We start from the raw sequence: 17,511 nt of genomic DNA on the forward strand, positions 1-17,511 counted from the left end.
AACGAACTAGTTATATAATCCGCGCGTTGCATGAAATTTTTTTTTTCAGTTCAAATATTTAAATTTACGAATTTTATAAATGCAAAAGATAAGTACTAAATAGAAAATATTAAAAGTAGTTTCATTAATAATTTTTTTTATTATATCTCTAAATAAATTGTAAAAGTCTACTTGAAAATATTAAGTGAAATTGTCATTAGATTATGGAAATTTGGACCCAAAAAAAGGAAAAAACTCTAAGGTGTGTTTGATAAATTAAGTACTTAAAAATTGAGCACTTAATTAGTTAAAGAAAGAAACGTATAGGAAGAGGGTATGAATGATAAGAGTGAGAAAAAGTTTCATGAGGGGTGAAGAGTATCAATAAGTAAAAAATGACTTATTTCAGTAAGTCATAATTTTTTTCTTACTCATTAAGTGGATTTTGACTCGATCATTAAGTAGATAAGACCATTATCTTTCATCTTTCTCTTTCTCTTTCTCTCGTATTCATTTTCCCATGTAACTAACCTTTAACTAATGTTTAAACGCTTATTTAATTAAGTTGTAAAGAAATACAATCTAAGTATATATATTTTTCTCAATAAAGAATTCTAAGTATATATTAATGAAGAGATTCAAAGAAACAACCGGCCACGAGCAGGATTTGCCTTATACTCTTATGTGGAAGGCACTCATCTCATGAATGGAAATATTGTATGAGAGTATGTCGAATTAATATATATATAGGTGCGTGTATATAGATTTTGTTTTTTTGTTTTTTTTTTGCTTTGAAGGTAATTGAGCGTGTATATAGATTTCAGTTATTTTAGATGTCGGGAATCGGGACCTCGGCAATGTGCTATTGGGTCCTAATTCCTAAGTCGATGAACAAAATTTTTTCAGCATATTCGGAATTATTTATTTATTTGGGAGAACAATTGACATATCTGAAGATTCGGGAGTAACCATAACCAAGTTTGTGATTGAGGTCTAGAATAGATCATATCAGCTAGGATGGATATAACAAGTCGTGTCGCACAAAATGACAATTAATGATCGACATATATAGTCACGTGTAATAAAAAGCAAAATGAAATGACTACTTATCGAAACCGGAAGAGCGGGATACAGGCTAGGAAAAGTTCAAAGTTTGTTGTGCTAACAAGCCATCAGATTATTATCTATCAAACTTTCTCAAGATTTGGGCATTAGACTAATTTGTGGGACAAGAAATTTAGGTGAGCTTCAATTCCAGCAAGTGGAATGATTCCTTTCTCGTGGTGGTTTTCTTGCTCCTTCGGGTTGGGGCGCGATTATACCGTGAAGACAATGAATATCATACAAAACATTCTTTTTTTTTCATTTTTCTTTTATTTGATGGTCACTTTTATTTGGTGAGATTACGAGATATTTTGAACTTAATATTGGATACTAATTTTCGCCAGAACGTGAAAAGATGCTTCCAATGAGTATCCTATTTCTATGTTGTAAACAAAATCTGCCGCATAATTAAGGCATAAATACATTATATTTACTGAAATAATCAAAAAGGAAAAAAAAAAGAAACAAAAAGAAGCGTAAAACATTCTATAAGACAGATGGCAAAACGTAAATAATGGTTCGTGCACGCATTGCGTTGAAAGAGGGAAACATTTGCGTAGAAGTGGAGCAAAAGTATTGTTTTTCGAGAAAAGAAGGGACAAGAGTAAAAAAAAAAAAGGAAAAAACTTATTTTATACAATTATTTAAACAAAAATTTTGTGCTGTAACCTTTTTAAAATTCAATAAAGTTTCACCTTATTATAAAACAAATCAATACCTTCTAAGAAAAAAAAAAGAAAGTGGCCATTTATTCGCCCCTACCCTTTCAATGGAAAAAAGTACGCCCATCCCACTAAAAAAAGGAGCAACAGTAAATTACAAAAAAAAATCCAACCGCTCAAGAAATCTGCTACCCTCTCTCTCTCTCTCGATATATATATATATATAAACACACACAAATGAGGTAATCTTGTGGATTTAAATTCCGTCAACCACTAGATTACTATGTTTGGCTAAAATATATTGCTTGTAATTCGAATTTTCAAGGTAATTTACTTTCTCACTAAACTGATGATAATATACTTTCCCAACAAGAAAGGTGTATCTAGATTACCAATAGATTTCCAATAATGTAGAACATCACAGTCCATAATAAACATGATAATGGACATTACAATAATTTTAAAAGTGAAACTCTAGCTCAATGAGAATCTAAATTACTAATAATCTCATATAATAATGTACCAAACAAGTAGTATCATAGCTATAAAAGGAGATGATCCTGAGAAGACACGAGCGCTACATGGGTCCACATCACACCTGACATGAGCTCAGACTCGAGTGCCGCAAGCAGTGCGCCTCGAGCGAGCACCAGTAGTCAGGATGGGCCCCCGAGGTAAGTCGAGGGTGACGCATGCTAGGATCTCAGTGTGAGGGCGGGTGTCCGTAATTCAGGAGGGAGTGGTCCGTAGTCTAATGAAGACTATAGTATGCAACATCGTGGTTAGATTGGACACTTAAGGGCACGTGTAAAATTACACATCACCACGTGAGGGCGAGTGATGAAAGTAAATATGGAGGACAAAGTGTTTGTTCCACACTGGATCCCAAGAGGAAAATTGGAGAGCTTATATATGGTAAGGTCTAGTAACCCACTGATTCAAGCTTTTTAGTTGCATATGAGTCTGAGCCCGCTCAGTCTAACACCACCTAAAGGAATGTTAATTGCTTGATATTAAAATTCTTTTTTGGCGTACATAAGACTCGGGATGCAAGGCCCAAAAATGATCATATAACATGGTATAATTAGAATAGAACAGCAATGAAATTAAAATATGAAAATGCAATTATAACCCACACCCGGAATGTAATTAATTAATCCAAAGCAGGCTACACTGTCATCGTAAATGAAAAGAATCTTTAAAAAGAAGAATCACAACACTCGACAAAAGAGAGCGCATCTCAACAAAACACGTTGTAAAAAAGAAGATAAAATTAATCTTTAGTGGCTAAAAAATAATAATAATCTGCAATGATCTAAAAATAAATACTCGTGGGGGGAGCAACAACCCCCAAAAATATAGTAGATTGGATCGACCAAGGCGGAGAAACTGGTCTACTCCCGGTTCAGCTTAGCCCAACGCAGCTTATTGAAGCGGACCGGCCGCATTATCATTGGAAGCACGGTACACCGGGAGCATCTCCTAAGTTAGATAAACGCGAGGATAGATGAAGAGGGACAATTGTAGAAGCATTCACCTAAAAAAAGCATGGAGGGTGTTTGACTGGGAGAAGACCGGTAGAGGGAGAGAGCGAGAACTCTCCGTGACGGTGACGGCGAAGGTTAGCTGAGAATCCCAATCCCCCATCCATTCCTTCCCCCAGAGAGCACATGAGAGAAGACGGGCAGTTACACCCCCAAAACAAAGAGAGAAACGCACCAACGCCCCGTTGAATATGGAGAAGAAGAAGAAGAAACTTCAGCAGCTTCAAATCTGTCGTTCACGCAAACGAGAATTTAGATATTAAGATCGATACACCTGTCTTTGGAGAGCAGGGACGGCAGAGATAGACGACGAAGATTGCCCGTTTGCCTCATTCTTCGGCTGGGGAAAATGGGGCAGTACGGCGGGGATGGCCGGAATGATGGGCATGATAATAGTGCTGATGATAAGATGATGGCGACGGCGAGGAAGAGGCAAGTTTTGGAGGAGGCCGTGGTGATCGGGGGGTTGGTGGGGATACAGTTCGTGTACGCGGGCAACTCGGTGCTATTGAGCTACCTCATGTCGCTCGGCCTCAACCCCCTCACCCTCGTCGTCTTCTCCGCCTTTGCCACCTTCCTCATCCTATCGCCCTTTGCCATCCTCTTCGAGAGGTCAGTTTGGTTTCCGTTTCTAGCTAGTTGCTTATTATAAGTCATCACAACACGTAAATTCAATTATATTTTTGAAGTGAGTAATTTAAAAAAAAAAATGCGATGCGATGCGATGCGTCCTGTTGTGTTGTGTTATTTCGTGGCGTTAGAGATAATTTCCGGTTGTATTCTATTCTTCGCCTGCTGTTTCTGCAATTATTCAAGATTTGCTTGATTGAAGGCTAAATTTGTCTGTATGGATTTGGCGCAGGAGCTTGTGGCCCAAGAAATTCAGTTTAAAATTGATGGTGCAGCTAATTTTAATCTCCTTTGGAGGGTAAGTGAGTAATCATTTTATTGAATGATTTCCGGTGTTTTGCATTTGCCGGGGATGGAAGAGGCAATGAAATAACTGCCCGTATACTAAAACTTGGATTTAACGGAGATGTGCTGAGATTGTTATGGAGCCGTCCCGACTTACTATAGAACAAATCTGACTAGATGTTGTAATTTCCCTACATTTTGCAGGGTAACAATGTTCCAGACACTATTCCTGAAAGGAATCAAATTAACATCGCCAGCAATGGGCACGGCCATGCCAAACCTAGCTCCGGGCCTCATCTTTGTCATTGCTTGGGCAGTTAGGTACTAATTAGTCAGTTCATCAATTGGTTAATAATCATCTTCCTCAACTCAGTAAGGTTCTGTCGACTAATCTATTTTTATTTTTCTTCGGACGGAACAGATTTGAGAAGGTAAAGATAAGTTGCTTGTACAGCAAGGTAAAGATAGTAGGGACGTTGCTATGTGTCGTAGGCGCTCTTGCGTTGAGCCTGATACACAGCACCACCACCAAAGAAGCTCAGCTGACTTCTTCTTCTTCTTCTCCCGCTGATACAATCTTCGATAAGCAAAAGATTATCGGCTGCTTATACCTCATGGCCGCTGTCTTCATCCTCTCCAGCAATGTCGTCTTACAGGTGCATATGATATGCGGTGTAAAGAAACTCGGTTCTGCTCCTTTTCTTCTTATTCCTTCATGTGTTAATCTGTGTTGGTGTTCAAATGAATAGGCCTCAGCCTTGGGTGATTTCCCGGCGCCAATATCCCTGTGTGCCATAACGTCGTTGATTGGTGTGTTCACAACTGCGGGCGTTCAGTTGCTGGAAGACCACAGATTTGATTTGAACTGGTCAATCATGAGCTTCGGAAATCTGGTTGGCTTTTCGGTGCTGGTGAGTTCTCACTGCAGCTTGTCATGTTTCATGAATTCATTTAACGATTAAGTAAACCGAAAGATAAGGATGCACAAGAAGAAGCAATTAACTGATCTAACGTGATCCAACGGGGAATGCTTGTACCGAGAGCTTTCAATCAATCAATCGTCGTCGGGCCAATAGAAAAGTGATGAATCTGCAAGTGTCATCTGATAAGAATTCTGCTTGTTATTTGATTTCGATCTTCTTATTGAGTGAACACAGGCAGGTGCAATAAGTGGATCATGTGTAAGCTTCTCCGGATGGGCGATGAAGAAGCGAGGACCAGTGCTCGTCTCCATGTTCAGCCCAATTGCAACTGTCTGTTCTGTCGTCCTCTCGGTTTTCAGCTTAGGGGAAACCATCAAGTTAGGAAGGTAACATTTGAAATAATTACTTCCATATTGTAAGTTTCATGGAAACAAGCATATAGTACTAAACTGGGATGTTGCCCAATTTGCAGCCTCGCCAGTATGTTCATCATGTTCACCGGTCTCTACTTCGTGCTATGGGCTAAAGGGAAAGAAGGCCTGACAGAGAGTGATGGGATGGAAAGTGAACACGATGCTGAGAAGCCTCTTTTACGTTGATTCAACAGCGCATTGCCAGCAACATACACTTTCTCGTCATCAGACTGAAGGAAAGAACTTAGATATAAGATTTATATCCGGTGTTGATCGATGAACGATAATGAACGGATACGCGTATGTTTGATAACAGGGGAGAAAGCAGAATTTGGGTGGAAACTGCTAGCTTTGGTGTATTGTACATAAGCTTTCTTGCATCGACTTTTTTTGCAGAAATAATTTCTGTTTCGGTTTGCGAATGGATTCTAGTTCTTCAGTTCGGCATCGTACATTACTATGGGCAACAAACTTCTATTCGGTGAAATGAGAATGTTTTGAAATCGGTTTGAAATTATCACTGAATGAGCGGGTACCATCGGCTAGCTAGTAATGATAGTAAACCGCGGAGAGCTCGGAAAAACCGTTCTCCTCCTTCTATGAACACCAACGTGGGCCAAGCCCAATAGATCTTGGATTTTGCAGGCCCAGGCCCATGGTTAAAAATCCAGTCACGTCACCCTCTCAGTGAGCCGCGACGGTCCTCTGAAGTTATAACCTTTGATTTAATCAATAAAGTGATTGTGGTATCCAAGTCCTTTTGAAGTGTAGAGAATCACTATTTCCGTGACCCCTAGTAAAACAAACACGAGTCCATTGTACCCTTAGCCGCGATGATCCGAGGTAAAACAGAACAGTATCGATTTTTATTGAATCTTCAATTGCAGTTACATGTTACAAGAGTTTACCACAATCCAATTGCTGGAATATATTGCATATACATGTATATGTGTACGTATGCATTGGTCGAATCTTGGACCTTGGGGAAATCGAATATTGAACGAATTTTAATGAATGATCTTCTAGAATGAAAGAATGAAATAATGGATGGTACTCTATGTTACTTATAAACAGTAGAGTAAGGCAATGGTAGCATAAACTAAGCGTCGTATGGAGCGATCCAGTGCCTCCCGTTAACGAAACTCTTGGCGAGGAAGGGGTGGGCGGTGTCATAGTCCAGCTCCCGAGCCCATGAAACCCCGCCCACGGCCGCTGCTCCAGGCCCCCAACACTTGTACACCCCGAAAAACACAGTCCTGCAGCAAAATTTAAGTTAATATCTTCTTCTATTGTTGGAGATTTAATTTCTATACAGTTAGTAATAATTGATGGTAAGTGTTTCGTTTACTTGGTCTTGTTGCCGGTGTGGTCCCAGTCATCCCAGCCGCCATGGGCCACCAGGTTGTCGAAGTAAGTGTAGGAATAGACGATCCTCGAGTACTGGCCCATGGCTCGGCCGACATAGAGTGCGCCGCTTCCGGTGACCTTACAGCCCACGAAAGCGAAGCCCGTCTTCTCGTCCGGGGATTTCCGGTCGTGTGCTGCTATAGACCCGAACCTGGTGGCAATGGAGTGCAGCTCGCAGTCCTGTGCACATTTGCACCAAACAATTATTGCAAACAGTGACCCCAACAGTCAACACATTATTCCCCGAACAGTCAACCCCAACAAAACTTTGAATTAATGATGATTGGTTTGGTCCTACCCTATGCCTAATTCGTCAAATATATTTAGAAAAACAATCAACCAAGAAATATAATATATTTATATATATATAAAGAAGAAAAACTCTAATAATGGGAATCTATATAAAGTTTGGCTTTTCCAAAAGTTCTGTAGGACATTTTTTTGACTTCAGTACCAAATTGATTTATAGTGCAATCATACCGATGCAATCCAATCACATGTTTAATTATAAACCTCAATCTGCGGCCGCTGTAGCTATGGATTATAACACTCTGTAGGCTTAGCCTATTCATCGAAAAATTGTCGGACCGCTTTGTGCAGCATTGTTCCATGTATTGAGACGTGTGCCATATAGTGTGTATATATGTAGTAACCCTTAACAATGGAATTACATCGAGAAACCACTCCATCAAACCATAGTAGCTTCTCAAATATTGACATATATAGAGTTAAATCAATTAGAAAAAATGCAATCCAATTTTTGTACGCGTGAAATAGTAAAATAGAAAAGGTACTGGTTAGACTGATATAATATATGTATTTTTGGCGTCAAAAGAAATACTGACGCATTGGACCGTGCAAGTGAAAAGCCTTCTTACTTTTTGTTTTCCCAATACAAGGAGTGGGACAGGGAAACGATACATACATATAGATATGTTACACATCTATATGTACGTATGTGTTATACAATAGACATCTATCTGCATATACGTATGTATGCGTTATGCATCCTGCATGCAATATTGCAGCGGGTCAAGTTGCTGCACGCATCACTATCGCATGCAGCAGCTTCATTTGTCGTCTCCCTTTTTACACACTTGACAGCATGCAGCGTGTTGTCGTTATCTTTTTGAATTTATAAGCCGTAAATATCAATCTCATCACATACAGATGGAAACCTGTGGATAGGACTGTTCTATCTTATGAAGGTCTACAGCTCATTAGGTAGAGAAAATAATGCAGATATATGATGAATTGTCTTATTAGTAGTTTTTGGTTAGATGATGCAGCTAGAGAAACGAGCTAATTAAGTTAATTATTTACCCGGTACATCGACCTCCCGTTCCCAAAGATGAAGTCGATAGACCCCTCGATGTAGCACTCCTTGAAGTAATGGCGTCCCGCGTCATCACACAACGTGTCTTGTGCCCCGTAGAACCCACAGCCGGAGAAGTACGCCTTGTCCCCTGAAATCCGAAATGCCACGGCCTGCCAGCCTTTCATTCCCGGCATTGGCGCTGGAGCAGTATTCTGCACAGATTTGAAAGTCGTAGCGAATTAGGGATCTAAGTCCATATGCATTCGGATCTGTCTTCCTTGTGCATATAATTCCAAGGAACCATTAAGCTCATGTTGCTGCGTGCAGAAATTAATGTAATTTGCTTTATGACGAATCCGACCACTATTAAACTCGATCATTTGTTTGGTGCAAGAATATAATATGCATTACTGACTTAAATTTTAGGAAGTGATTAATCTCTCCATATAATATATGATTAGTAAATTCGAGTCTAATCATTTATGGTGCAATATACCTTAAAACTGATGTTTCTAGCAGTGAAGTAATTGGCATAAACAGTAACGGAAGCTGTCCTGTAGGTGCGCAGCTGCTGGCCGTTGGCCCCTCGGTCACTTGCACGGTCGTGCCATTCTATCACTGTCACGTCTCTTCCTTCACCTTGGAATGTTATAAACGGCTTGGTCGCTGGCACAACCACCTTCTCTCTGCATTAATATAAGCATCTCTGAAAATATAAGCATCTCGCCTTGCACCGTTCCGGTACTCTACATTACATATGCATGCATATATATATATAATTCTGATAATGCACTTTCCCGAGCATGTTGAATTGAAATTATGATGCGAAGTTTTGAGCTTGCATTATCTAAGTTTTTCTTGAAAATTGATATGTTGCATACTTATGTGACGTGAAAATTAATAACGACAACATAGATATATCACGCATAGACATTTATATCATGTTAACATAATGAACCATTAATATCGCGAGCCCGGTTAGTACGTGCTACGTGAAAGTATTTATTCATTATCATATAGCTAGCTGGGGCCATGTCATTTTCGTGCATGGAAGAGTAGAAATAAAGCTGGCAGAGAAGTTAGTATATATATATTACATGTAAAATCCGGCACTTATCCGTATGGTGATGTTCTTCCTGTTATTTGGCGGCACGGAGTCCACAGCATCCTGGACCGACTTGAAGTCAGCTGACCCGTTAATGTTGACGGTGATGAGGCGGCGACCGACAGGACCGATCCACCTGTGATGATGCCCTGTGGTGTGGTTGGCCGAAGAAGAATTGGCAACAGTGGCAGCAGTGGGGGCGAGTGCCAATGACGAGCGTCGACCGAGGTGTCGGCGGTGGTAATGGCGAGAGCTCGCGACCACCTGCAACGGCACATCAAAAAGCAACGGAGTTAGAAGGAAGAAGTAGCAAACGAGGACGAAGAAATTAGGAACGGAAGAAAGGGTGTTAGCCATTTTATTATCAATGGAAATCAAATGAAAAACGTCGCAGCATTCGTCAAGTATGGTGACAGATCAGAGAGTGCAGGGAGAAATGTTATGGAAGGCGAAGGAGGGAGAGGGAATGTCTTCTTCTTCTTCTTCTTCTTCTTATGGAGAAGAGAGAATATGAATCTGACAGCAACAATACTGGAATGTGAGACGAAGCTTAATAATATTCTTATATATATACATATACAGACATATGGACTTCTCTGCCTCTCTCATCTCTGCAATAATTTTGTTATTTTGATGTGATTTTTTTTTAATGTTTGAATTGGGGAAATTTGGGTATATGTCGTTCCAACGGTCATGGGCATGCTTGATGTTGTAGTATTTTGTACGTAATATAGCTACATATATCTAGGTTGACGACTTAGCTATTTGGAGGCATTATTGGGGCACGAGTCTCCATGTCGTGTGGTTTGGGTTCTATGCTGTTGGATTTTGATGCCCCTAATGAGCTTCGTCGCGTAAATTACATAATTTCATGTGCATTTTCGTTTTTAATCGAATGGACTATTCATTGATTTTGGTAATAACCGTATGGACTATTTGGACTCTGGGTTTGATGCTTTGGTAATAACCGTAAATTACTATGTAATGCTTACTAGATGTGGCAAATTTTATTAGGAAAAAGAAAAAAAAATCGGTACAAGGCATCATCCTTAAAACTTCTAATTGGTCGAAAGTTAAGAGTTGATCGGATTGTAAACAATGTGAGGTTAACAACTAATAATGATAGCATGTCAGTGACAATTAATTTATTATGGCTGATAGGATTTCATGGATGAAAAATCACGCCATCATCAAAAGAAGGTGTAGTGTAGTGATACACGTCATCGTCTGTTAGCTTAAAGGTCACAGGTTAGTTACTTAATGGGATTACACGTGTCAATTTATTAGTTATTTAGAATTTCTCTTTTATTGTATTAAGTATTAGACATCTTTTATAACAGAAAAAAAATCGTATCGTGACACCATTAATTAATTATGTATCTCCGCGTTTTTTTCATTTTGCTGTCCCGATCATCCATGAGACTCAATGTGTAGACATTATTTCGAGTTGGTTTGATAACATTCTGACTGTTTGCACATAGTTGCATGCAGGTATCCGAAATAAATCAGCCGTACCCACACAGAGCCAGGATATGCCGCTGTTACGGTTTCAGGGAGTACTCTTCAATGGTTGCAGTTATATCAATTTAATTACCTGTAAAAGTACATTAAAGCCCATTGAATCTGCCTAGCCTTACAGAAACTGCCCTGCAAAAGATTTAACAAGGACCGGGGACCAATGTCGGATATTAATTGCTTTGGCGTGGTCCCATTTTAATTCGAGTGCAAGCTTTTTTTTTTTTTTTCCTCATCTTGCTCTGAGTTGATTCAACATGCATGTGCGTGGTAGATATATACGATGGCAACGATAATCATCTGGAAAGCCGGCATGAGTCTCTGGCTATAAACCAACTTCGGGCATTATATGACATGCATTTGTCGTCCTGCAACTTCAAGTACAGTCGTATGATCTCGGCGCAATGAAATAAGCTATCCAGTGTCCTGCATGGAAAATCATGCCAAAGGTCCTCCAAATTTCCCGAGAAAGCTGTGACGAATGCCGAGTCCACCTCCGTCCCGTTAGGGACTTCTTATCTATGTAATGTTGTCGCCCTCCACAGATATCTGTTGGGCCGTCTGAAGAGCCCAACGGTGGAACTCGCTAGCTAGCTGGGGCTTCAGATCATCGCGTGCAACGAGATTATCACACTCTCTTATTACAAAATTCATATTAACCATCGTTATAATTAAGAGAGGGTATAGCGCAGTGGTACACCTCTTGTCTGGTGACCAAAAAGTCTAAAGTTCGATACTAGTGGGACTACTCCTGTTCCCTCATTAGATATTTAGGATTTTTATTTCAATATACTAGACTCATGAATCTCTCTTATAATCGAAAAAAAAAACCATCGATATATATTAAGGACAAAAACATTTTTTAATTTTGATACCAATCCAAGCTTTCCTAATGCAGGCACGAGGCAACTGAGAAATGCAGGCCCAGAGGGAGCCCACTAAATAGTTCGTTTGGGTGAATGTGGATCTGGTGGCCTCACTCAACGGTAAAATTATAATATCACAATTATGCATGTAGTCTCTTATTTTAATTCTCAACCAAACAAGCCCTATCCATATATATATATATATATATATATATAGGCCATTTGACGATGATGGACCGAGCATGGCTTAATTAGTACTTTTATTACTGTTGTTGTATTCTTTCGGCCGGATTCCCTTTGGGCCCACTTCTCTTTTCTTTTGAAAAATATCAATCAATCTGTGGTTTTCGAACGTTGGAACCTGTGAACACCTCCTCACCGGCGCGGCATCCGACCAAACGAATCGTTATTCCCTTTCGATTATATTTGCTTTTTCATCATAATGTCGGGGGATAAATAGGAGAAACTGTCTATAGTCCTGACCAAAAAGGTTAATTAATTCAACTCTGTATTTTAATCAATGATCATTTCCGAATGGCCTCCTACTTTGTTATGTTCAAGAAAATCGGTGTACATCCACTCGACGCCTTTCTCATTCTTTGGTTTTTTTTTTTTTTCATCTTCAAGCTGATTCTAACTTATCCACATACATTATTTGATCAATGAGTTTGCGACTAATCTCGAACATCCGTAAGTATGGTAAAGAATTTTAGTACCTCATAGGATGGTCTCCCCCCATATGGAAAGGGGTCCAAACAAAAGGTTTTTGTGAAACACGGGCTTGAACTCAAATGTATTAAAGAGTCAAACAACACAAAAGTGAGATATGATGACTTTTACAACATTCGCGAACAACACATGGTCGATCTTGAAGCGGCCGGGTCTATGAACTCTTATTGAAAGTATTAATACGTAGTTTGCTAACTAACCAGCACACATATTTCTTTCTTGATGAATGTGTTCCATCGACGCCGCCCAGTCCCCATGGATCATAGCCTTTATGTCTCTTACTAGTGCGTCATTGCTGCTCGCTTAATAATGATTGGAGTGATTATGGGCACATTTTGGACCCGCTTTATCGGGGCAAACAGATGGCCCTCTACTTTACAGGGCGATGAAGCCATTTGTCAGAAAGCTTAGCTGGGATTGCGACTTTGTACCCTTTTTTTTAATTGATCATGAAAAAAAAGAGGATATTTTATCTTTTCCCTAGCTGAAAAAGGGGAAAAAAAAATTGAAGAACAAACAAGCATGAAAAAAAGAACGTATGACCGGACAACCCTACTTACATATTTAGTGCTCTGAGCAGTGCGTGTTTGGCTTTCTGTATCTTTTTCAAATAGATGTTCCATATTCCACTCAAGAATGCGTTCTATATTTTAAAATCCAGCGTGTGAAGTTCTATAACCAAATGCGAGAAGACTGCCCATCCGTGCATATATGTTGTGACTGTCATCAGAAAAAAAAAAGGGTTACTAGTAGATCTAACGGTTTGTCGAGGTTCCGGCAATAAAAAGTTAATTAGTTGTACCATGGAGATAGTTTTGAAACCTATTGAACATTAGAAAAATCGGGAATGGTATAAAAAATGACGGACCAACGCGAAAAGGATATATTGAATGGGAGCGAGTGATAATAAGAAACCTCTGCTCCGAACCACATAAACTACATATCGGCGATTCATTTCCATGATTTTAATGGAAATGTATTGCTCTATTTTACCTATAGTACTAAACTTGGAAGAAGATACTTACGAACTTGCATGATCAAATGTAGCCTTATAAACGGAGAAAATCCATGATTAGAAGAGTTTTATCTTTTTTTGAACCTGCATTAGTTGTGATCCACTAGACCTGTTGATATCATGTGGTGGACATGGAAAATATAATAGAACGGGACTTGAGCTTTAGCACAAGAATATCTATGCCTTCTATGCAAAAATCATGATCACCAGGCCCATCGAGAATCTGAGAAACAGAGGGCCATTGACCCCTTGGATCATCATCGTCCGGCCCAAATTGAGGAGGACGGAAGGTGTGGGGTTTGGGTTGGGTTGATTGCATTTGAAAGGCCTCATCAGACACCAATTAACTGCTATATCTATAAGTTCTATCTCAAGTTGATGGAGTCTCGTGGCCTAAAAGAAAAATGTTTGGGTCTCCGAATCGGTATGAGGTATTGACAAAGATCGCATATGACAACATCTAGGTACGGTGAAAGCCAACTCATAATTCTACGGCACTTACGATAAATTATATTTTCATATAATTATATTAAACCGACTAACTATTCGATGATTGTCAGGATAATTTTCACAAATTTTTAAACAAAAGATAAAAAGTGTATCAAATATAGTTATGATCAAGCCACAATTTTCTTTGTTATTATTAATGTTTCTTGATGTCTTTGCTTGGAAACTGTTGAGTTATGTTTCCAACTGTAATTCACTCTGTGAACCGACAAAGTGTATCATCAATCTTCTAATTAATTACCAAGGTGGGGTATCATATTCGAGTCCTTGTGAATGTAGAAAATTCATGCTGTGAGAGTTTTACCTCTTAATGAGCCGACTCGGCTCGACTGGATTAGTCGGTGCTCAATTGGACTTTCGAATACCATGATTCACAAAAAAAAAAAAAAAATCTTCTAATTAATTATGCATGGCCTTCCTCGCATAAACTTAGGTTCTTCTTCTTCTTGTTTTTTTTTTGGCCAATCCCCCATAGATCCAGAGTATACTTAACGAAGTGCGCTCATACACAACATATATACGTATGGATTCACAGAGCATAGTCCAAGCATGCACATGAATCCGCAACATCCAAGCTGAAGATTGCATATATATCCGAATTGAATATAGGCTTTTCGCATGCACACATACACACACACACTCTCTCACGCACATATATATATGTTCGAAGTTGCCGTGCAGCATGAAATGATAGTTTAAGGCTCGAACTACAGGCAGTTGTCCACTTAGATGGCATCGATAATTCAAAACATGCCGGTTCTTTAATTAATTACCTCCAAATCTCGATCAGCTGCTCATCCACTGATCATCCAGATCGATCGAGCATTTGACTAAAGTGCTAGCATAGAGAGAGTGTGCAGGCTGTCTTCATCCTCCACTGGAGTCGGCATCGATCGTCTAGCCCTAGTCAAGGTCCGATAGACTAGGCGGAGAGCTCTCTCCCACCTCGACGATCCACCAATGCCACCGCCTGGAGCAGCACTTGTGCTGGCAGCGCCTCTTGGATGCTCAGCCTCGGCGGCAATCTGCCTGAGCTGGAAGAAGAAGAGGCTAGACGTGCGAACGAGGTCAAGATAGGTTTCCCGGACGAGTCTCAAGCCAAAGGAGAGCTTGATGAGGAATGGCCAAACGAGGCCAGTGAGGAGCGGAATTAGAGTTTGGGAACTGAATATGGAATTAAGCTTTGCAAGAGCAACCAACTGCAGTCCCATCTGGTATTAATTGGCGAGGGAAGTATTCGATCTTTTTGGGAGCTTTCGGGTTTCGGTTGTCGGAGAGGAAGCTTGCAGGCAATGGCAAAGTACGTACGTTTGAGAAGCTTCCTTCAATGGCTGTTTCTGGTCTGAACTTCTCTCTCAGCTCTCAGAGGAAAAGCTCGGTTCTCTTCCCTGCAAGAATAGCGCGGTGCTGCCTTTTCATGCATCATATGCATCGTAACTTTATTGTAAGGAGAGAATATTATCGATGGGCCACGTGGACTTATTAGACTAGCTGAATAATTAATAATATAAGACTACTGCATTATCTATATGCAAATAAAAATAACACGTGATATAGTTTTATGAAAACTTTATTTCCCGTGCTCTTGTGTATAGTACGTAAACAATCAGGTTTCACAAAACCCGTATGTGTTGAGATCGTGAAGCTACACGTCCTTTGGAAAAATAAATTAAATATCTTATTGCATACACGATGATATTTTATATGTATATATTACACTGTCTTCCCGTGAAGCTAATAATTTCTGAACCTGCAAAGGAGTGTATATATATATATATATTGAAAAAAAAGGCTAACCACAAAAGTAAATGCAATATTAATTTTTTGCAAGGTGTAGCTGGCCATAATTCCTTGGAGGGTAACACTGATACGTAAATGCAATCTATAATTGATTTGATTGGTACGTGGCTCATATAAGGTGGGGCCTCCGAAGAAATTTCCATGAAGCTTCCTGGTGGGCTCCACGCCCGGATTTTTGTAGTAGACATCCGTGGATGACGAACATATGATAGCGCACAGAGAATATATGTACATGCAGACAATAAATATACATATAATCGCGATTGGCATGAACAACCTATCTATGTGTTTTTTTTTTCCCTCAATTGATTTGTATATATATATATATATATCCTTCGATAGTTCTTTCAAATGTCAAACATTCCGGTAGGAGCACCATACATCTTGCAATATGGGAATACGAAACGTAAAGTGTCCTAAGCATTATAGGAAGAAAACAAATTATTCAAATCAAGAAAAGAGATTGGAATTTTAATTGATTGATTATAAAGTTTGATGGCTGGAGACATGCGTAGCTTTGGGAGAAGAGTAAAGAGAGATTCTCCGGAAGTGGAAGCAAAATGTAAGTCCATCAAAATCACATGGTAGATCTACATATATATTACGTAAGGTAACTATATATTGCATAGATTATCATGTGGATGACATCAAAACCCATTCGAACAATACATCGACGTGTCCCCAACAAGTTCAGAAGCCGTCCAAAAGACGACATAAATCCGCGCAGAGGGTTGGATGGATGCCCATAAAGCATATGATGTAGTCAATCCCTTTCAAATGTAACTGGACTCGAGTTCTATCAAAGAGTAGAGTGCTGCTAGTGCCCGAACAAGGAAGGAAAAACCAGTGTGTATTATTTTTTCATTATAAAGGAGGTTTATGAATTTGGTATAATAGAACATAAATTTTAATAACCCGTGAAATTCAACTCGATCGAACATAGGGTATTATTGTACCAATACTAAAAATACATTGTGCCATTTGCCATTATCAATGAGGAAAATTATCCGGTCCCAGGTAGTATCCATCACGGAGAAGGTTCATATGAATACAGTTAACTGTAAGTGTAACATAGTCGACTAAAGTCAATGTGCAGTCGATTGTGTTATAGTTTACAGTCGATTATGTTCATTTAGAATTTCGGACGGGTTATCCTGGGACTGAATAAGCTTCATAACGTGAGATTCTACTTATATATATATTTCCCTGGGCCAAGCCCATCTCATCATCCCAGGTCAAGATAGAGAGGATATAGTTGAGATGTTGGTTAGCCCAATGTTGTTACAAAAAATAGGTCCAAGAACCAAAAGGTTGTCTCGCCTACGAATATACATAGGAATACATTCCAAAGATAAAAAAGGTACAAACATCAAGGAATCCATAAATCCTCCGAGAGGGATCCGGAGCACGAACCGTCGAGGAAGAGAGAGCTTCAACCATATTCTCAGAATCACCGAAAAAGAAACAGAGAGTCGAGACGCGGGTTCCCAGAGCAACGAGCGGCAAATACGGCAAAGCTCCTCCTCCAGCTCTCCTACGAGATGATCGGTGCGGTGGGGAGAGCGTAAAAAACCTACACCGAATTCAAACAGAAGGTCCAAAAAAAAAGCCCAACTTGTTTTCGGCTCGAATGCAAGCCCAAACTTAACACTCTAGAAACCAAGCTCATTGAGCTCGGAACATCAGCAAAGTCTATGAAGCTCGGACAA

At 39.6% G+C, this 17,511-nt stretch overlaps 2 protein-coding genes across 3 annotated transcripts; one reads left to right on the forward strand and one right to left on the reverse strand.

Moving 5' to 3' along the window:
- Positions 1-3,413: 3,413 nt before the first annotated feature.
- LOC116205569 (WAT1-related protein At5g47470) lies at positions 3,414-6,027 on the forward strand. Of its 2 annotated transcripts, XM_031538199.1 has the most exons (7): positions 3,419-3,901; positions 4,152-4,217; positions 4,409-4,525; positions 4,626-4,860; positions 4,954-5,115; positions 5,362-5,513; positions 5,600-6,027. In XM_031538199.1, exons 1-7 carry the CDS (start codon positions 3,639-3,641, stop codon positions 5,724-5,726), a joined length of 1,122 nt encoding a protein of 373 aa, XP_031394059.1. In that variant the 5' UTR covers positions 3,419-3,638; the 3' UTR covers positions 5,727-6,027. The 2 variants fall into 2 exon arrangements, with proteins under 2 accessions (XP_031394060.1, XP_031394059.1); XM_031538200.1 differs by lacking the exons at positions 5,362-5,513; positions 5,600-6,027 and adding an exon at positions 5,229-5,303 and having other exon boundaries at positions 3,414-3,901.
- A 359-nt stretch (positions 6,028-6,386) lies between these two features.
- Positions 6,387-9,921, reverse strand: LOC116206137 (probable pectinesterase 68). The gene is made up of 5 exons (XM_031538910.1): positions 9,363-9,921; positions 8,762-8,951; positions 8,271-8,477; positions 6,889-7,127; positions 6,387-6,796 (listed from the first exon to the last, which is right to left on the reverse strand). Exons 1-5 carry the CDS (start codon positions 9,725-9,727, stop codon positions 6,640-6,642), a joined length of 1,158 nt encoding a protein of 385 aa, XP_031394770.1. The 5' UTR covers positions 9,728-9,921; the 3' UTR covers positions 6,387-6,639.
- Between the last annotated feature and the right edge of the window lie 7,590 nt (positions 9,922-17,511).

This window comes from Punica granatum, chromosome 4 (genome assembly GCF_007655135.1).
Source record: "Punica granatum isolate Tunisia-2019 chromosome 4, ASM765513v2, whole genome shotgun sequence".
Classification (NCBI taxonomy): Eukaryota; Viridiplantae; Streptophyta; class Magnoliopsida; order Myrtales; family Lythraceae; genus Punica; species Punica granatum.